At 34.1% G+C, this 22,391-nt stretch overlaps 2 protein-coding genes across 6 annotated transcripts in view; one reads left to right on the top strand and one right to left on the bottom strand.

Annotated features, from left to right (window-relative positions):
* LOC128163072 (nostrin-like) overlaps positions 1 to 16,885 on the top strand; it is a 28,746-nt gene extending 11,861 nt beyond the window's left edge. For all 5 annotated transcript variants that reach the window (XM_052826541.1, XM_052826536.1, XM_052826537.1 and 2 more), the window contains 15 exons: positions 1,014 to 1,099; positions 1,777 to 1,857; positions 3,746 to 3,808; positions 4,590 to 4,671; positions 5,066 to 5,128; positions 6,016 to 6,114; positions 7,166 to 7,282; positions 7,904 to 8,011; positions 9,828 to 9,947; positions 10,325 to 10,433; positions 10,960 to 11,048; positions 11,595 to 11,723; positions 12,427 to 12,559; positions 13,450 to 13,554; positions 14,272 to 16,885. In XM_052826541.1, the coding sequence (XP_052682501.1) occupies positions 1,014 to 1,099; positions 1,777 to 1,857; positions 3,746 to 3,808; positions 4,590 to 4,671; positions 5,066 to 5,128; positions 6,016 to 6,114; positions 7,166 to 7,282; positions 7,904 to 8,011; positions 9,828 to 9,947; positions 10,325 to 10,433; positions 10,960 to 11,048; positions 11,595 to 11,723; positions 12,427 to 12,559; positions 13,450 to 13,554; positions 14,272 to 14,375 (1,488 nt within the window). In that variant the 3' untranslated portion in view covers positions 14,376 to 16,885. The remainder of the gene's footprint in view (positions 1 to 1,013; positions 1,100 to 1,776; positions 1,858 to 3,745; positions 3,809 to 4,589; positions 4,672 to 5,065; positions 5,129 to 6,015; positions 6,115 to 7,165; positions 7,283 to 7,903; positions 8,012 to 9,827; positions 9,948 to 10,324; positions 10,434 to 10,959; positions 11,049 to 11,594; positions 11,724 to 12,426; positions 12,560 to 13,449; positions 13,555 to 14,271) is intronic.
* On the bottom strand, positions 15,303 to 19,572 carry LOC128163073 (uncharacterized). The gene is made up of 3 exons (XM_052826542.1): positions 19,436 to 19,572; positions 18,791 to 18,944; positions 15,303 to 17,831 (listed from the first exon to the last, which is right to left on the bottom strand). The coding sequence occupies exons 1-3, from the start codon at positions 19,499 to 19,501 to the stop codon at positions 17,278 to 17,280; spliced, it is 774 nt and encodes a 257-aa protein (XP_052682502.1). The 5' UTR covers positions 19,502 to 19,572; the 3' UTR covers positions 15,303 to 17,277.
* Between the last annotated feature and the right edge of the window lie 2,819 nt (positions 19,573 to 22,391).

Here is a 22,391-nt window from a genome sequence, read left to right on the forward strand (position 1 = left end):
AAATAGTGAGGGCTTCATCAAATTAAAATGCATACATGTATACATTAAGATTATTTTTTGCTGGCATGTACATGCATTGTAACGTAATTTTTTTCCTAATTGATCAATTTATGTTAATTTAAACTGATCACATGTTTTTGTTACATAATCTTGCATGAAGTACAGTTGGCCGACAATTAAATTTTTTTCTGATTAAAGATGCATGTTTGCGCATAAGGAGTATTTTCAGAGTTTATTTATTTTTCTGTTTGTTTTTCGTTAATCGTATAAAATGCCTGAATTGTAACTGGGAGCCCGGATACTGTGGGATCTGGCTGCCTTTAAGAGGAAGTGCACGGTTAGCTGCATAATGTGCTTCCTGTCCATAGTCTTTATTCAAACTTCCTTTTTAATGAAATATTTTCTCGAATGTCAGCAATTTATCACATCACAAGTATGTATGACTTGTAAATAACTTTTCAGGTTTAAACATTTTTATACATTTTTTTCAGTAAAATCATGGAGTACAATGTATTTACAAGAGGATGTATTTATCCTATTGCATACAATCTTGCATTTATTTATATACTTGTATATTAATTGATTAAAGATACCAAGTGATAGAGCCTATAGCATGTGTCGGTATTATGATAATATAATATTGTTCTCTTTGAAAGAGATTTTTTTTTAATTTTGAAAATTTTTAGAATTACAGAATGTTTTAAGAGATCTAATTCTGGCATGAAGTATGCCATTTAATAATTATAGCTGAATTTACATGGCATTAGCTGGTGATTGCAATCATGTCATCATAATCCACTATACACTTGGTCATTATTCTATTAAAAGCTCTCAATGGTTGGAGTAAGTACTTAAAGGTGATTCCAAGTATGGACCAATAATACTTCCTATATCAGATAAACATTCTCTATCAGTTACACAGAGTATACATAGTTTACATATAGTTATATATAACAGCTGAGTGACAGCGAGGATAGTAATGGTATGTTAATTATCTAGATAATTCTTTGTAGGGTCTAAACGGGTTTGAGGAGTTAAGGAAGTACATTAAACAAGGGAGTGAATTCTGCAAAGATGTTTCTATCATCATTCAAGAAAGGTAGGTAAACATTAAAAAAAAACCTCCTACTGCATTTCAAACTTATTTATGTAAGGGTTTTTCTTCTACATATTTATATGAAAAAAATAGATTTTGTTTAACTTACTGTATACAGGGAAGTACTTGCCCCCCCCCCCCCCCCCCCCCCCCCCCCCCCCCGCTTTATTTTTGCCTCTTTCGCCCTCATTATCAGAGGGCGAATTTAAGACTGGGCGAATTCTATATTACAAGTAATATCTCTGTTAACACAACTGCAACTGGGTGATTTCAAAACTGGGCAAAACCGTTTGCAAGTGTAGAAAGGCGAAAATAACACAGGGCGAAAATAACCCTATATACAGTACTATTATATCTGCGCAAGCTAAGAGTCACTCTGCAGAGTGAAGTGGACTGAAAACCCTCAATGGTACTATAACTAGTATGTTGATATATATCTGAAATTCTTTATTATATTGTTGACCATAATTGATGGGAGATTGCCTGTATTTGGCTGTCACTGTGAATAAGTGTCAATGCACTGCGAGTAACTGAGTGTTCCAATTGTACTTAAAAGCCGATACTGTAATTAAACAAAAATAGCAATAACATATTATTATTGGTTATTTCCAAAGTCATCATGTTCATTAGAATCTGATTTTTCATTTTCCTTTGTCATTTTGACTGAACATTATTTGCAGGGCGGACCTAGAGGGACACTATGCCAAGAATCTGAACAAATTGAGCCAGAAACTTGTTAAAGCCACCACAGGAAATTTAGGGTAAGTTTAACCACCACAAGAGAGTGGTTAATGCTATAATAAAAAATCAAGTCAGCTAGTGTTCAAATTCAGTTGTACATTGTATGTCTAAAACTGCTTCATCATCACTGATTCAAGGGACATACTGCAGTTAGGAAAATATTTGCCACCGTTTTATTTTTGCTCCTTTTGCCCCCGTTGTCAGCGCATTGAATTTAAGACTTGGCAAATTCCAATGTCTCATAATATCTCTCGTTAAACAGAACTGTGTCTGGGTAAATTCAAGGTGGAGCAAACTGTTACCAAGTGTAAAAGGGCAAAAATTACACAGGGGGAAAATACCTATGTACACAGTAGTCTTTGGGCATTGTCACTGTGGCCTTGTGAGTTGATGGGAGTGAGTACAGTACACTAACCTGTCCATATGGGGAAGATCTTTTGACCATATGTGGTAATCTCCTGACATAAGACTGAGCCCCGAGGACTTAAAGATTAGTTGAGCTAACTTTTTGACTTAGTCTCACCTTTGACTATAATAACTGATCTCTAACGTAAAAGTGAGACTTGGAGATTATGAGTGAGCTTTTTGGGTTTTATAGTTTTGAGAATAGAAAATGAGCTAATCTAAGTTTTATGGCAGTGGGACCCGTAATAAAGTTGGGTCCATCTTAGTTTTATGGCAGTGGGCCTGGCAATAGAAAGTGGGCTCATCTAGTTATAAGTTAATGGTATATGGCCATGGGCAAGGAATAGAAAGTGAACTCAGGTCCAAGTTTTGTGGCCCTGGGGCATGGGGATGTTGGACCTGGTGACCAGATTCAGTCCCTGGCGCAGACATGTCTAATAAGTTATATAACCCCAAGCCCAGAAATAATAATGAGCTCGTTCAAGTTTTGTGGCCCTTGGGCAAGAGGATGTTGAACCCGGTGACCAGATTCAGTCTATGGAGCTGTCATGTTACACTACCTTAATTCCTGTTACAACACAGTTCAGAAAGTCATTGAATCATCAGAGATGTTTTCATTGCAAGAACAAATGCTAACAATTCACCAAATGCTTGAGGTTTTCCAAAATGTCAGCTAGTTTGTGTCTTACAAGTTTGAAAGGAATGCTGTTACATTAGGCAGACAGTTTGGAATTGATGATTTAGCTGTTTTGAAATTTGATTGTGTTGTTTGAGGGTGAAAAATGTTCACAATTGGCTGTGGATGAACCACGTTTTTTGCAGCCAGCATAAATTCCAAACTCTTGCCAAGTAAATGCATATAAAGTAAACACAGAACTTCATAAATCTTGAACAGTTGTTGATGTACTGTTATGTAGAATATATAATGAGAGTGTAAAGTCAGTTGTTGATGGCCACTTATAAAACTTCACCAGTAGCCTAGCTCTGTGGATTAGGTTGATAGTTTGAAGTGGTGGTATTACAAAACACACACACACTAGGTCCTTCATACAAGTGGCTAAAACAAAGAGCTTTTCTCCTGCCAGTTTTATCTATGTACAATTGTAATGTGTGCGTGTGTATTGGCAGCTCGGGGTTCGAAAAATCATTATACCTGAAAGAATAAACAAGGCCCTCATTGAAGAATGGTTTTTTTTCCCTCTGATCCTAGACTTTTTGAAGTTGAGTTAGGTAGCCCGTAATTTTTTGTGCATCAATATATTATACATTTTGTACTATGATTTAAAAATACACTCAGACAGAAGTCCATGTGTCTGGATCTCATTCATCTTATGATCAACACTTTTAAATCACATACATGTATTATTTGCTGATTCTGATGAATAAAGAAAAAGATTTATGAAGATTTTAAAAAAAAATTATCAATATTCGATACAAACAATATATATAAAAAAAACTCTGGTGCATATATGAAAAAAATTAACGTGTGGATTATTTTTGCAGGAGTCTCGCAGACGGATGGAGGTCTGTGGCCAGTGTCATGGAACAGGAGGCGGAGCTACACAAGTAAGTGTGCGTGTGTGTGTGTGGGGGGGGGGGGGTCACACACAGCAGAACTACACAAGTAAGTGTGTGTGTGTGTGTGGGGGGGGGGGGGGGTCACACACAGCAGAGCTACACAAGTAAGTCTGTGTGTGTGAGTGTGGGGAGGGTTGTCATACACAGAACTTCACAAGTCAGTTTGAGGGGGTCACACACTGTCAAGTATAGGGTAGAAGTTGGTGCATATATATTTAGGGTGGGTGGGTGGCTTTTTTTTTTTACATAAGAGAGGAGGCATTCTTAACTCCTTAATTATGTGTGGAGGGGAGGTGATGGTGTGCGGGAATCACAAGTAAGTTAAATGGCAAGGATGAGGGGAAAATGCTAATGTAACTGTAACACATGCAAGATGGAGGGGGATGGGGGGGGGGGGGTTATACAAGTAAGTGAAGGGGGGGGGGGGGGGTCTTACAAGTTTGAGGCTGGGTGGGGGTGCGGATCTTCACAGGTAATCAAGAGTACTGGGGTGGGGGGGGGGGGGAGGGTGTAACAAAATAAAACTTTTACAAAGTAACTTAATTTAAGGATTGGGGAAGAGAGCTTAAAAAAAAAGTTGAAAGGGGAATAACCGAAAAACAAGATCTTAAATAGTAAAGAAACTAGAAGAGGCATTGGACAGAACAGAATAAACTAAGTAGAGATCATAAGTAATAAAGAATTAGGAACATTAGTGTACATGTAAATCACCATTGGCTTTGAAAGATTAACTTATTATAATATATGATTACTAATTTTTCTTTTTCAGGAATTTGTCTTTGAAGTTGGCTGAAGAAATCAGTAAACCTTTGAAAATCTTGGTGGACACTCAAAATAAAGCCAGAAAACCGGTGTGTAAATAACATCAAAAACATACTGTACAGAAAAATCAGCAATTGGTACATGTATTTTAGTTACATGTACCATAATTTTCCAACGTCTGAATCTTTTCCAAATCAGGGCATGATAATGATGACTGGAATTCTGTTGATTAATTTATAATAACTCCTACATTCGACGTCAAATTGTGTGAAAATTTATTAAATTACTGTTCTTTTTAAGGAGTTCAAAAAATAAAGGGAAATGGTTATGGTTGGCCTCAATAATGAAAAAAAAGATAATGTTTCTGCTTTATAGATATTGGCAATGGTCACAAAAATATCATTCAATAGCCACAATCTGAGAGCCTTATGAATGAAAAATCCAAATGAATTTAAGAATTAAAGTTTGCATTCTGTATTGTAGGTTGAGGCCATGGTAGACAAAAGTCTAAAGTCACTCACTGACAAACGGACGGAGGAAAGCAAGGTTGGGCTATAGAAATGTTTACACCATTGCTTTGCATGAATATTTTGTTAAAGCAATAAATTTACATTTTCAATCGTCTTTGTCTCTGAAAACATTACAAATCAAATGTGTAGCCTATAGCCCAATAATTTCCTAAAAGATGAGCGACAAGGAATGGGTGTGTCTTACAGCATACAGTAACCGAAAAACTGTATTGTCTGTGCCGCGTATTAACACATAGCATGTGCTACATAAGAAATAAGTTGTTTTAAAAATGTTGTTTAAAAGTGAACTACTTGAAAAATGATATAAATGTAAGAAATAAGTAATAATTATAAAATATTATGAGGTGATGATTTCGTTTGGAGCGTGGTCAAATCTTATCAAAAAGGGCATTGGGCTTTATTGGATTTGACAATGCCCCGACCAAAAATATCACTTCATAATGCTCATAGAATGATTTCTTATTCCTTAAATATTTACATGAATCCAAAGGGAAACTGCCATATGAAATTTTCTCACCAATAAAAAATGGCGACATTAATCAACCAAACTTGTTGTAAATTTACAAGGACCTGACACACTAAACCATATTCCTAATATTTCATTCAAATTTTTTGTTATGATAATAATAGCAAAAGTTATAAGAGTAGTTGTCAAGTGTTGCAGCTGTTTCCTGAATTAGAAAAGCCAGGGGAACATACCATACAGGGCTTACAACAAAGAAATTGTTAATCTTGCTTGTAAGTGGTGCATTAAGTAGTACCATATTACCCAAATAACCGCCCCAATTTTGCCAGGATCTGAGCGCCTAGGTGCTAGTTAGGGATAATATGATAATGCTTAGTAGTAAAAATTTATGTTTTTGTATCACTGTTAGAATTGCATAAATATTTGATTTTTTTCAGGCCAAAAAGCAGTGTTACGTCCATGCCAAAGACAGCGAGAAAGGAGAGGAAAATAGGAATGACAGCAGTAAAGGGAAAACAGAAAAAGACAAACAGAAAGTAAATATGTAATAACTGTATCCAGTAAAGGGAAAACAGAGAAAGACAAACAGAAAGTAAATATGTAATAACTGTAAACAGTAAAGGGAAAACAGAGAAAGACAAACAGAAAGTAAATATGTAATAACTGTAACCAGTAGAGATGAAACAGAAAGTAAATATGTTTGAACTGTAAACTTAAGAATATACCCTGGTAGATAAAACAGAAAGACAAACACAAAGTAAATATATAATAACGGCATGTAAACAGTAAAGGAAAAACGAAAAAAGACAAACAAAGTAAATGGGTATAACATCAAACAGTACCGGTGTCATATAATATTTTGATATATATATATATATAATATTATATGACACCGGTAACTACAAACCAAGATATATTTCAACTTGATCATGCCCAATGGCAAAAACAAGCATCCTGATCTCAGTGTCACTTTCCACTATTATATTTTCCTTTTAAAGTGAAACTTAGATCAAAAGTGAGCTGGCCCCGGGGCCATAAAACCTTTGATCTCAGTTTCACTTTTCCATTGTTCCTTTTGTAAAAGTGAGACTTGGATCAAAAGTAAGCTCGCCTAAGTTTTATGGCCCCGGGGCCTGGTCTCTAAGTTATGTAACAGTTTGTCAGATGATAGAATAACAGTAAGTCAGGTAATGAACCCTCTCACCCTAAGCTTGCTCTTGCTCTTTTTGTGTACATTTCTGTAATGACATGAGGTGGAAACAGCTGAAAATGTATAGCATCAAGTTATACAGTCAAATAGGTACGGTAAGAATACACAGTGGTATAACTTTAGATATAAAAGAAGTGTAATACTGTATACAGGGAAATATTTGCCCACGTACTATTTTCGCCATTTTGCCTAAAATCGTTGTCCGCGGGCAAATTTAAGACTGGACGAATTCCATTGTATCATATCATCTCTTTTTAAGCACATGCAACTATGACTTAAGACTGGGGAAACTGTTTGCAAGTGTAGAAGGGCAAAACTTAAATGGGGCAAAAAATTACCCTGTATACAGTATTTAGTACGTGTTGTTATTACCACAGATAGAGAAGAAGTGTGACCAGATGCGGAAGCTGCTGAGAAAGGCGGACAAAGAGTACTGTGAACTGTGTGAGAAAGCAGAGACCGCCAGACAGGAGTGGGAGTTCAATGTCGCCAAGGTCAGTCTCAAAGGTCAAGGTCAGTCTCACAAGTCAAGGTCAGTCACATGTATGACCTTCAGGGAAGACTGATTATGTACAATGTATGCAAGTTGAATTTTTACAACAGTTTTATAAAAAAAGAAAAATAAAGCTGTAGAGAAAATGTCGAATTCAGTGTGTTCAATGCCTAAACCTGAATTTTGGACAAAGTCTAATTATTAAGAACAAGAAATTTTAACTTGTTTAAAAGTTGTTAAGAAAAGAAGATAGATTAGATTTAGGGTTTTTTCAATTGAAGACAGTTATTTGGGGATTGGGGCATCTTTTTTTTTTTAATATTCATTTGATAAAAATGCACAAGACCAATAAAAATAACTGTTTCGTTTCTCCGGTTTTGCTGCATCAGCTTAATGCTGCTGCATTGATCATTTCTATTGTAAGATTGAAAAGCGGAAAAACCAAATTTTCAATTTAACTTACAATTTGAAAATTGTGTTATTGCCTTTGGAAAGTAAAAAAATAATGCCTGCTTGCTGTAATTTAAAAATTTTGGCCTGAGAATCTAGATCTTATTCCTTTTGTGACCATATGGAAGTGTCTGATGTCTCTTATCCCAGACATGTTATCTGTTTTCTACAGGGAAGTGCCCAGCTCCAGGGTCTGGATGAAGAGAGACTGGCCAAGATGGCTGAACACCTGAACCAGTATAATTGTCAGCTATCGTCCATGGGACCCGGATTTCAAACAGTAAGTGGACAATGACCAGTTAGCTTCATTTTATTGTGTGCAAGATAAAAATATCAAAGAAAGTTGAACCAGTTTAACTGTCAGTTACTGTAAACATACTACATTTGGTTGTGTATTCTATTTAGCACTTTTGGCGTATATATAATACCGCTCCTGCTAAATCAAGAACACGGCTAAATGCCATGCATATAATTATAAGAATTGTCACATTCAGAAGCGAGCTAAATCAAATCAAAAACTAATTTCTGCTAAATATCTTAAGGAAGGAGTCTTTTCATTATCAAACATACTTCTTATAATAAGAAATGCATGAAATTTTGACACAGTCAAACGGATCATATTACTTAATGATTCTATCAGTTTAATTAAATTTGACCTTTCTGTTTTCGGATAAAGGTCAGGTCAAGGTCACTACCTTTTTCCTCAACGTAAAGATTGATAAAAATAGGTGTAGCTCTTTATAGTTCTGCAGACATTTGTTTAAGATTTGAAGATTCAAATTTTCAATGAAATCATAGACCATGAGAGTGTCTATCAGCTTATACTACTAAATTGGAATAAATATTTATACTAAAATTGATATTGCTTAGCCCGCATTTCCTCTAATTTTCTTAAATTTTGAAGAAATTTTGATTATTTTTTTATGCTTCCAATAATAAAATATTTCTAATTTTTATGTATTATGAAGACTTTAAATAAAGATATAAATTGACAGAAAAGCTTATATATTGACCTTTTCATAAGAGAGAAAAACTGATTTTAGTGATTTTTTCACAAAAATCAATGTATAGAATGGGCGCTTTAAAAAGCTTATAAAATGTTATTTGATAGGCAAATCATATTTTAAAGACATTATCTGAAACCCAAGTATCATATTATTAGTTCACATTAGTAAAAAAAAATCCAACATTATTGTTATTGTTTTTAAAATGCTAAAACATTATATATATATAATTTGCAGCAATTCTGAATTGCGCAACATGTGATATTTTCCTACACCAATATTACGCCAAAAATATAGTCCTTGTTCCATTCTCAACATTGATTACATTTTTCTATGCCAAGTTGTATGATAGTTAAAAAGAAAAAAAAATATACTATTTTAATTTCCTTTCATCTTGATTTAATGAACAATTAATCAAATTTACGTTTGACAAGTCGAAAACCAGAAAAGACTCCTTCCTTAATTGCCGTATGTAATACATTTACAGTATCGTCTAGGAAACACACAGTTTAAACTGTTAATGGGTGGTGGCTTGTTGCTTCTTCTACCACATAGACAAGACAAATATTGGGAGAAAGTTGATTTCCACACTTTTGTTTTGAGTATGATATTACAGTACATATGTAGATGTATATTGAAATTGGCCTCTATATTGTATAATTGAAATCATACAGAGTTGTTAGAGCTTGAGTCTGTGATATCAGTAGATGTTTATGTGTTGTATTGGTGATATCAATAGTCTGATATCAGTAGATGTTTATGTATTGTATTGTTGATGTCAATAGACATTTCTCATACAGAGTTTTAGACATAAATATGATATATCTGTTGTGATATCTGTGTTGCACGAGTCTGTGATAACAGTGGTAAATGTTTGATTTCATATTGTTGTGATATCAATAGATATCTCTGTTACAGAGTTGTGATAAATTACATGAGTCTGTGATATCTGTAAATGTTTGATTTCATATTGTTGTGATATCAATAGATATCTCTGTTACAGAGTTGTGATAAATTACATGAGTCTGTGATAGCAGTGAATGTTTGATTTCTGTAATATTGTTTTGATATCAATAGATATTTCTGTTACAGAGTTGTGATAAATTACACGAGTCTGTGATATCTGTGGATATTCAGGCAGACCTCCGATCCATAGCTCAACAGAGGGGCACTCAGGGAACGCCGCCGGAACAGATACTGCTAGACTGCTACGTAAGTATCTCTTCTTAGTTTCCCCTCTCTCTCTCTCTCTCTCTCTCTCTCTCTCTCTCTCTCTCTCTCTCTCTTTTCAGTTAACTCTCAGCCTTTACTCCTCTCTTGCTTTTTTCTATTTTTTATCTCTCTCTCTCTCTTTCTCTCTCTCTCTCTCTCCTATTGTGTTTATCAGGAACATCACGAAAAATTATTGTCAGGACAATGTTTAGGTACCATTACAGCAAACATTTTCATTGATAATGTTTGCTACTATAGTAGGTACATAACTTATATTTTTTCTCTCTCTCTCTCCTGGAACTTTTCAGAGATCATGATACTGTAAAGTTGTTATTTACGCTGGGTTTGCATTAATGTTTGCTGGGTATTAATTACAGGCTGAGGACCTACAGTTCACAATGAATGCAGAGCGGAGGAAGAACGCCCTCCAGAATTATCTGTTATACTTACGACAGTCCTTAGAGCGGGAGAAGAAGGGGAAGGAAGGTAAATGATAAATATAATACTGTAAACATATTGCATTTGGCTGTGTATTCTATTTAGGATTTTTGGCATAAAACGGCGTCCGCTCAATCAAGTACATCACCAAATGTAGAATATATAAGTAGATATATAGCTACATTCAGAAATGTGCTAAATCAAATTTATGTTAATTTGTTGTAAAAGCATATTTCACCGAATATCATACATGCCAAATATGATACATGTACCGGTACGTTTACAGTATACAGTCTCATTGAGACATCAGGCCCCGGGGCCATAAAACTTAGACGAGCTCACTTTTGATCTCAGTCTCACTTTTCCACTATATGTTTCTTTTGTAAAAGTGAGACTTAGATCAAAAGTAAGCTCGTCTAAGTTTTATGGCCCCGGGGCCAGGGCTTGATGTTAATGTAATAATGAAAAGTTTTAACAATTTTATATTCTATAAATGAATGATGTATACAGGTGAAACTTGATGCTACCCTTGGTACAGCTTTATGATTGTATGGGTTTTTTTCTCTCAATTTAGGTGTGGAAAAGTTGGTGGGGGTGTATAGAGAGCGACCTAATTTTGCCGACCAGGACGCTCAGGAAGATGCCAAACAGAGGCTATGTCAGGTCAGTCAGTTCTGGTTATATGTATGATGTATATAATTAATATATTTATATGACTCAACATGAGCTATGTCTGTCAGTGGAAAAATCATAAATGTATGACCTCGGCTTTTAACAAATATGAATTGAAGAGGTGAATTTATCAATTTGAACAGGATTATTTCCAGACTTTATTTTCCAATTATGAAATTTGGAGATGGAAAATTATGCATTAGCAGTGAAAGGGCAATAACTCATCCCTTACTGAAAGCCCTGATGATGAAAAGACTTAGTTCTGTTGAATAATATCAAAAAAACTTCTTCCTTTGTTGACTATGTATTTTTTAAATATCTAGCGTGTGAAGTACAATATGTTGTTTAATTTTCATAAATAATAAAACTTATAGATGACGCAATAACCCACTTAATTTGTTGTATTGAAGGTAACTGTGTGTTAACACTTTATAACATGAACATACACAACACTGGTGGTAACTGGTTTAGCTTGGTTGAATTTGTACATGCATCTCGTAAGTGAGCCTCTTTCTATGTCAATGTTAAATTTCACAGGTGATGTTTATGATGAATTTCCTAGAAGCTAGTCATTTTAAGATAGCCTCTGTCCTAGCCAAGCTGGAGTGTCAGCCCAAACTGGAGCACAAGTTTGCCAAGTACATAGAGACACAGCGGGACAAACAGGTAACAATGCATGTATATTATATTTTCATGTTAAATACTGAAATCTGATTGGTTTAGACGCAGTTTATATTCCGTTCTATTACCCTCAGCATTAGCAACAGACTTGGCAACGGGTAACACAACGAATTGTTACATGCGCAAAAATTGTGCGCGTACAGTTCACTGTAGAATTCACGTCATTCCTCTATGAATGGAGTAAAGTTTTATTTAAAATAAGGATATTCAGTATTATAACGTAAATAGTGCCTGTTTTGGAGGGTAACTGATACAGTTGAAACTGACACCCTGCGAAACTGTTGTCAATCTTCGCGTTGCGTCGGCAGACAATGTAAATTTCAACTGTTACCCTTCCAAACAGGCACTATTTAATATGTAATAAACACCTTAACCTATATTACCTCTATGCTCTAAGAAAGAAAGACCATGGCTTATTAAAAAGTCTTGCTCTATAATCAATCTAGAAGAAAATTGATAGACAAATAAATTAAGAAATTGAATATTACTAAATTTAAAATTAACTTTCTCATATCATTAAACATGTTAAACACAAAGACTTTACTTTTTTCCCATAAAAGCGGTGCAAAGTTTGAAGGAAGCTGTACCTAGCTCTTTATGAGATTACGAATTCTGTAGCAGATATCTTTAGAGAATGTCTTTTCAGAAAGAATTTTTTTTTGAATTATGCCATTGGCTTTATTTGCAGGGAATTCCAACTAGTGTACTACGATTACCTATTAATATTGCCTTGGAGGGGAATTCTGGTTACGATGTTACCTCAGTTACGGTTGGAGCTTTAGCCAATCAGACGCAGTCCGATCCTTACGAGGAACCATTCGGTATGATACACCTGTGTCTTGATAAAAATTGAGTGCAAGAAGTTTCATTCATTTACTGAAATACATAAAAACAAATATTAAATGAAATACATAAAAACAAACTCAAACAAATGTAATATTCATACCATTGACCCTTTATGACCGTTTTAATTCATTTGATTTTGATTTTATGATTTAGTAGTAGTTGACTCATTTTTTTTTATTATATTAGTCAAAATTAGAATGACTCTTTGAATTGAAATATTAAGTGTTTATTGAAATATTTTCAAAGTGTTTGATATTAATATATTTCAGTGTTAATTGAATTTTATATTAGGTGCTTTTTTCAAATCTAAATAATTATGTTGATTGGAGACCTTCAAGTGTTTCTTTGTATCTAAAAGTGTTTTTTGATAAAATTGAAATCATCAAGTATTATCAATCTCTTTAAGTGTTTATCACAGATCATGAGCTGTTATTGAAATCTTGAAGTATTTATTATAGATTATAAGAGTCTATTTAAAATCTGTTATAGTGTTTAATGGAAATGTATTACCAGTATTCTTTATTACAAATTGCCTGATTATTTTATGGACTGCTATTAAGAATGACCTGATTACTGTAGATTGGCAAGTAATCACGATGGTTTTAATTTCGCTATGTTCGCGATTTAACATTTTCCCGCGAAATTAAACCCATCGTGAATACTATCATTAGATTTCAAAAACGTTTTAATGTTTATATTCTGATCTGTTGATTTTCAAGCAGCGTGAAATTAAAACCATCGTGATTGGTACTTTTATAGAAATTGTGAAATTTTAACACCATGGAATTAAAACTACTTACAGTATTTAATGGACTACTATTAAGAATTACCTGATTATTTAATGGACTGTCTGGTTTGTTTTCAGCTGAGGACGAGTTTGAGGACTACGCAGACCCACATGTAGTCGGGCGATGTCGCGCCCTGTACGATTACGACGCTAGTCAAAACGATGAACTGTCCATCAGACCAGGTGAATATTACACTCATCAGTAAATTCCATATGTAGACTCAAGCTCTATTCTCGCCCCATATGGAATTTACTGGCCACGTATAAATCATTTTAGGTCAACTACAACCCATGAAAACATGAAACTATTACTGATAGAGTTTTCTATGCTATTAATCATTTACACAGAGACGGTCAGTAAGATATATTCTCCGTTCTCGCCCCAGAAGGAATTTACTGACCATGTATAAACCAGAATAGGTCAACAACAAACCATGTAACTAATAAATCAGGGCATTAGGGGTACCATCGAAATTCAGAAACATTGAGCTCCCATGAATTGTAATGATTCCACTGTATCTGAATATATTCTTGCAGAACAGTTTTTTATAATGACAATATTACTTAAGTCAATGTTGGTCTAACCATGTTAATATGTCAGGGTACATACAGAACAAACCTGATTCAATGACAATCAATAGAGTATGGATACTCATTGAATCTATTTACAATATTCTGAGATGAGTTATCACCTGATTTGTAAAAGTTTAATGAAACTTTTTAATAAATAAATTCTTACCACAAATCTCTACATTTTTTGAAAGTGATATGATACATTTAAGGTACATGTATTTATTATAGAAATATTTTAATATATTAATGATTTCCATACGATTTTTTAAATATGCTTTAAGTTTTCATATCATAAAAATATTAATGATTTCCGTACAATTTCTTAAGGTGATATCATCAACGTGTACGACAAACAGATGGACGGATGGTGGCAGGGAGAAAAGAACGGACGCGTCGGAATATTTCCTGCAAGTTACGTGGAAGAAATATGACACGCCTCCTCCTTCTCTTTACTCTGCCTTCCAATCGTTATAAAACATGAAAAGTGGTGACTTTAACTTGAAAATGGTTGTATGCCTATAACAGCAGTCGGAGGATGAGTCGCTAAGGGGGAGTGTTGGATGGACGGATTTCTGTGTTTAGTGGATATAAACTCAGTGGATACCTCAGAGCTGAATCTGCTCAATCCGTGGTGCTGTGAGAAACGTTGAATTTAATGGATCCAGGAATTGTGCATCTCCATCTCATTCCTCATAGACTTTGTCTCGTAGTGTAGTAGATACATGGGATGGATAACTGGACAGATACATTGGACACTCTGTTGGGTATGTGTGCTGGATTTGGGCTGACCAGCTGACCTAATTTTTAGTTGTCCGGTCCTACTTTGCAGTCAACAGACATTTTCCGTGGGACACCTGTCTGGTCCTGTTTATGTTTTTATGAACTTTGCAGTCATTTTCCACCAGACAACTTAGATATTATATTCTTCCTCTAGATAGCTTTTATTGGAAGTAGTGCTAGAGAGAGAGAGAGAGAGAGAGAGAGAGAGAGAGAGAGAGAGAGAGAGAGAGAAAGAGAGAGAGAGAGAGAGAGAGAGCAATCTGGAATCATGGTCACTGTGGTTATTTCCTGTTGAAGTATTTTTGTTTTTTTATAAAGAGCTCTGTTGTACTTATTTCCCGTAACTGACTATGCAATGTTAACTCTGCATAGCGAATCTGTGTTCAAACCAATGGAAGATGTGTAATACATTTGTAAGCATAATAGACATGCTCTATAAATGGGGAACATAAGTCTATGAAATAGGTAGTACAGTGTATAACATGTACCGGTAGATACTTCTAGCTGATTATAAATCATTTGATCTGTGTTCACTTTGATTGGTTATTGTGGAGTCATTTGAATTTTGATTGGGGGGTGGGGGGGGGGGGGGATTCCATGTTGAGGGTAGTCAAAACCAATGGTTTACAGAGACATATTTTCGTCAATGGTTACTATTTGTATCATTGCAGAAAACAGGCTTAGGTATATTTTAGTGAATAAAATGTCACAATGAAATGAGCCATTTATCAGAACCAAAATGATTTCAGAATTTTGGTTGGTAGTTCTTTTTTTAAGATGATCCGGATCCATTTTTGTCTTCTCAGTATTGGAGATTAAACCAATGTGAACGTTTTAATTTTTAAAAGTGTCACTCTGTTTTCATTTGTGTAATTTTTGAAAGGTTGTAGTATTTTATAACAGGGAGCTATTTCACCCATATATTTTAGCTTTATGTGTACAGATTGCAATTATTAGTGTTTGTGTCAACAAAGTGTTAAAAGATTCGCAAACAAATGCACCAGTCCTATCTAATGCTTGCCAATAACCAGTACATGCACTTAGATATTACGCAGTATATGAACAAAAAATTAGTCTTGTGATTAATATAACATCATCTATCCGTCAGCAATGAATTTCAAATGTAGGTAATGTAAACGTTTCACAATTGACTGGTCTTTCATCTTTTTTCTGTACAAATACACATAGTTTATCGAATCTTAAGTTTTATTTGTTGTCTTAAGCTCTATATTAAAGGTGTGGGCCTCTATTCCTGTTTATAATGAAAAACATCATTTGTAGGTAAAACTGCTTTATAGCTATACTGAATATATACTGTACTCATACCAAAGCAAAGAAATCAGAATTATATTTTGTCACTATTGGCTTTGCAACAGATAAAGAAATAATGTCCCTATGCATACATTGAGTGTACAGTAAAACTCGTTTAGTATGAACACGGATATTGCGAATTTATGGATATAGCGAAGTCATCTTGGATCCCCAGCTATGTAAATTTAATGAATTTCTAATACAGTTATAACGAATTACGGATATAACGAAGTAATTTCTTAGGTCCCAGTGACTTCCTTATAACCGAGTTTTGCTGTATACAACAGTAATTATGACCTTAAATTTCCTGAACAGAATTAATATTATGTCTTGTTACTTCTGCATGATACTGTATTGCAACAAACATGCCTACATTCCATACAGTAAAAGTTATGAAGATGTACTTTGAAAATACTCATATATGTTGTGTTAAGAATATTATTTTGTTTAGACATTAAGAAAATTGTTTCATTGCATTCTTGCAGTGTTGTAAGTTGTTGTGTATGAAACAAGTGATACAGAGATTTAATTTAATTATGGTACATAGTTGTAACAATGTTTAAAAGACAGTAAAAATTAATCTGTAACCTCTAAAGGTACATGTACTTATATATTTCAACTGTTTGTAACAAATGTTGTATTGAAATTGCAAGAGTTAGCCCCCTTTGTTGGTGGGGTTTTGTACCTTAATTGCCAGCGTTTGCCATCTGGTTAACTTTGATGGCAGTTGGCATCGTTAAATCCAGTGCATGAAGTGCTATTTTACAATGTGTAGTTTGTTGATCTGAATTATGTATAAATGTATATTACATTTTTATGCAAAATTAAATGAATTGACGTAAGATTTCAATTTCTTTTACTTTTCATAATGTTATTTTTATGAATTGAAGATTATAGAGATATAGAGTGATCGTTATTAAGTCTGTTGTCTTCCCTGTTTTTTAAGTTTTGAAATATGAAAATATTCTCAGATCCACTAAACATTTCTTGGGAATACTCTGAATACATTTGGTAATGCTATTATAGCATAAAATTATGAAATAAGCCGTAATATATCTGTCTACTTAAACCAAAAATAAAAAATCCAAATTAGATGCATGTAACAAATCTTGTTTATTCCACTCAAAAAAGTACTTGGAATAGATAATTAACCATCTTAACTGTGTACATTTCTTAACAAAAGTACGTGCATAATACTTTCTGCGTTTTTAAGAATGCTTTCTTTCCATGTTATTTCGTTCATCATATGGTTATATACATGAACCCCCACGCCAGCGCTTGAAGCGGCTTATCCCTGACATTGAGATTAAAGAACATCGGGGGCCTGACCTCAACATCATCGGTCGCCATTTTCTTTATGTTCATAGTCATGGTGCCGTGAAACCCGGATCCCGTGCTGCCGCCCGTCATATTACAGTAGTCAAAAATGTAATCTGGAGGAGTTGGAGTAAAAAAGGAGTTATTTAAACTGTACATCACCTTTTCCCCGGATTTTTTAATCTGCGTTAAAAGAGTCGTGATTGACTTGTTGCTGTCGTACCGATTATCAACATCGCAGTTTTCCGCTCTGACCGAGTACTGGACAATGCCTGCTCCGTAATCCTGGGATTTCTTGACCTCGAACTCGCACGGGATTCTGTCGAACTCGGTTTGATATATACTTTGATTTACGTCATATTCTAACCATAGGAGATCGGTCGTGAAAGGAGACGTCAAAACAATCCTGCGATTCGTCGTTGTTCTTAAAGAAAATATGGCCACAGCTTCGAACTCAGAGAATATTCTTGAAGTTGATACTAAAACATAGAGATGACAAAGGTAATCAATAATGCATTCAAGGTTCTGCTTAGGTGAAGCAGACGAATATGTCATGCAATACAAGAGTATATATACTGTTAACCAATTTTTATTCGCGGCGACTAAAATGTATTTCGCTTTACACTACCGAAAAATTGGTTCGCGACGACTAATGTTCGCGACCAAGCCGTATCCTGACCTGTATTGTTATAAAAACTTTTGACAAAGGATTGGTTCGCGGGGAGAAATATTCGCAATGAAAAGGCTCTCGCAAACCTCGCGAAAATTTTTTGCACGCGAATAAAAGTTGGTTTACAATACTCAACTACATACTAAGTATATGATAGGGATATATTCAAAAGCATTATTTCATGTTTAAAAGTACAGCGCAAACACTGTATGCGTACACGTTAAGAAAATTATTCAGCATGTTGACATTGCACGCAGGTGAATTGGCAGAGGGATATCTGGTTAGGAGAAATGAGAATTTTTGCTAAGATGGCGTATTAATTTTATTCAACAATAAACTAAGAAAATCAACAAATCATCACACTAACGATTAACCGATCACCTACCAAAACAGAGTTTATCAATTACATTAAACACTCAACCAATCAAATCACACAAACACTCAACCAATCAAATCACACAAACGATCAACCAATCGCATCACAAATTCATTCATCGCTCAAACAGTTAACTAATCTCAATGCAAGAACATTTCAACCAATCAAAAAACACAGACTCTCATCCAATCACAGCACTTCCAATCAATAAATCACATTATACAAAAAAATCCCAATGTAAAAATAACCGACCAGTTTATTCACACCAATAATAAAACGAACAAAACAGCTTAAGAAGAAGTTGCAATTACTATTTTACTTCGTGACTTTGACCATTATTCAAAGTCAAATACAATATAAGTAAAGATCTTCATCCTAAAGGTTACAAATACCTTTCCTGAATGTTCCATCAAACATCGCCTTTGTGTCCGGAGGACCGATGAACCTGGCGTAGTAGAACGCCCTCTTGGTGTTTGGGTCCGCTGTGATGTTCAGCACCAGGGGCTGTATCCCCGGCTTGCCGAAAGGATGCAATATCTGGTATGCCTGGATCATTCATAAATCATCAGATTAGTGATTCCTAATTCCTGATTCATAATTCCTTTTAAACGCGCTATTTCTATGTCTTTAAACGTTATACATGCATAATATGGACTTGGTGTTTGGCCGAATAGGAATAAAACCTAAAACTTGTATGTATTCCTTTTCACTGACATCAATGGTTTTCGTAAAAAAAATATTATTGTCCGTCACGTATAGCTACAAATATGGACTCTTTTTTTATTTATAATGAACAAGAACAATTCGTCTTACTTTTTGGTTTTTACAAAATTAAGATAAAAATATTAGGAAATAAGTCTTAAGCTATAAATGTATAATTATATATAACTTGGACAGTTAATACCTGCGGAAGGCTTACATACGCATTGCATACTGCCTAATCCTTTTATGTAAATGTATATTTGCATAATAAAATATGTTCAAATTAAAAAAAAACCCAAAGCGTATCACATAATTTGAAATTAAATAAGACATACGCAAGTAAGATGGACATTCAACAGCACCATCCCAAAGGTAAATAGCCAGGTCCTGTGGACAAGCATGATTCTAGTATCTCTGTTGATCCTTTGTAGAGATTCGGGCAACTGTAAATCGACAGTCGGGTCAGGGCATATATATATATAAGCACCACGACTGGTCAACATAACCAGCTTCGGGGATAAGCGGAAAAGTCAGAGACTCTTGGTAATAAAGCAATTCTAATAAAGTATTTCAATTTTAGCTACATACATTTAGAACATTGTTAATTTATCCAATTGCCCATCATTAATTAACATTTTGCATTAGATGACCGTTAGTGACCCGTTCACTATGTCAGAGTATCTCTCTGAGGGAAGGGGTGGGTTAATTTTGATAATAAAGACATCTGTTGTTGAACAACCGTGATGACACCTATGTATATCTATTTAATCACATCATTATTTCTCAAATACTACTTGATAAAGGTCTTGGAGTAGATAACCTAGGTCTATCTCCATTAATTTAACCATTATTGCGCGATTTATATTCGATAAATGTCATACACTATGGTCACATTGTATCAAATGGGGTTCTAGAAAAGCCCCATGTTGAAATAAGTCAACCAGAATTCCCTATTTAAGGTTGAATCATCGGAGAGAATATATTATCTCAGCTGCTACCATTTAAAAGAAATATTACGATTCTTATGTTTTAGTATCCCGTCAATAATGCATTGTACTGATGTAGCAACATTAATATGTACAAAACGTAATGATGAATATTTGAGTTTTTAAAAATATATTAAACATCTAATCTAAAAAAATCTGAATTATGTTTGATCCTTTAAACCAATGTTTATTTAAGCAAGAAGTTTGTTCGTTGCATTTCAATAATGCAACCCAAGAAATGTAATTAACTGGAATTTGGTTTTGTGTGTTCAGCCTCCTTTAACCGATGGACTTCTTTAACCGAGGTGTTTTTACGTGTCTTTACGAAAACTTACCAAAACCATGATACAATAAATGTAAATAGAAATATATATAAATTTAAATGTACCATTTACTTTTATTGCACAAATACATGTATATGATCCAAGGTAAAAGAATGAAGAAAAATGTATAATGTGACAAAAATCAACCGACACCGTGTATATTTTTTTCTACTTTTTCTATTTTTAGTTCTAGAAATGTAAACGTACAAAAACATCAGCGGTTAATAAAATCAAAGATAAAATGCGGTGATAGGGAACAGTGTTCAAAATCAAAAGTCCTAAGGAAAAATACAAAACAGGAGCAGAGCAAACACGGGCCTTTAAGTAATAAAAAAAGAGGTATGATAAGGTGCCCAGGAGGAGTAAGCATCCTCTGCTGACGGTCACACCCGCCGGGTGCTCTTTGTCTTAATTGGAAAAAACGGAAAATTCGTAGACAATTCGGTGATTAATTATGGTCAAACAATATGTATGAAAAACATCAGTAAAATTCGACCAAGTGGAAGATTGTATTTGCTGACAAGGTCGTTGTATCAACCATAGAACATACGGAATAAATACTTCAATCGAAATTGTTGATAGTCCTCTTTCATCAACTTGTTTGTCAGTAGCTTGCCTTATTTTAGGAATTAATCATACGTAGAGCATACCATTGCGTGTCGAATCAACTGAGAGACAAAAAATCCATATGCAGGGGGTGAAGATATATTGCTTCATAAGCAAGGGAACAGGGATGGGGTCAATTACAATGGAAAGTAATTAATTAAATTACAATTACTTGCTTAAATTTTTCAATTAAATTACCATTACCATTACAAGAGTTTTCAAATGTAATTAATTAAATTACAATTACTTTGCAGATGTAATTAATTAAATTACAAATTACATTTTCATCAAAATTTACTAAAACCATGATTTATCTACAACTCATAAATATTTAAGGAGGTATGTTTATGATATGAATAAAATTGGTTTTATAATTATTGTTTATTTCAAAAGGCAGGTATTGGTAGTCACAATATGGAGGTGTCACATACACCCTGACATTCAGTAAACATTTAAAAGTCATATCCCCTAACCTACACCTACCATGTCAACTAAAGTATTTCCTGCATGCAAAACTATTATATGAAAACTTTCTCCTTTGCATTTTTATACACTATTTTTTTTCTTTGTAAATACAATGCCAAAGTACAGGTTAATCTCAGGTATAGGGGAGACTATAATTGTTATCAAAACACAATTCACACCTGTTGTTCTCTACCTAATTATCAAAATGTTAGCAATAAGGGAGCACACCCTGTGGACATGTTAGGCATCAAAGACTTAAAACCCATTTGAAGCCATGCATTTTAGCTTTACGTATTTTAGGCTATCAATTAACAAGCATGACTTGATCGTTTTTATAATTTCGATAACACTGATTTTGTTTGTAAATTAAACAGTGATGTTTTAAACTAACTCAATGATAATTGACACACTAATTCTAATAAGAAGGGAAATAAGTATTTTTTAAGAAAAAAGAGATCAAACAAATCATCAATTACATGTACTTAATTAGATTTGGGAAACTTATCATTAAATATTGAAACACTGAAAAAATCCATTTTGAAAAATATTTAGTATGATATATATGATAATAGTTCAATGCTTTTTAACTACTCTTCAGAATTTGACCGTGTACCATTGTTAGTGTGGGGAAAATGTGTAGTGGACAGCTTCATATTATCTATATGTACATCAGTGTGTAATTGAATGTAATTGAAAAGTAATTGGAATTACATGCCTTTTTTGAAAGTTATTAATTAAATTACAATTACATGTTATTGAAAATTTGGCTAATTACACATTACTTTCAATTACATCAAAATTTGTAATTAATTACACTCAATTACAATTACAAATTACCATTACCCCATCCCTGCAAGGGAAGTTGACCATAGAAAAATGAAATCTGCAGAGCCTCGTCATAAACCGTGAAT

Source organism: Crassostrea angulata, chromosome 9 (genome assembly GCF_025612915.1).
Source record: "Crassostrea angulata isolate pt1a10 chromosome 9, ASM2561291v2, whole genome shotgun sequence".
Classification (NCBI taxonomy): domain Eukaryota; kingdom Metazoa; phylum Mollusca; class Bivalvia; order Ostreida; family Ostreidae; genus Magallana; species Magallana angulata.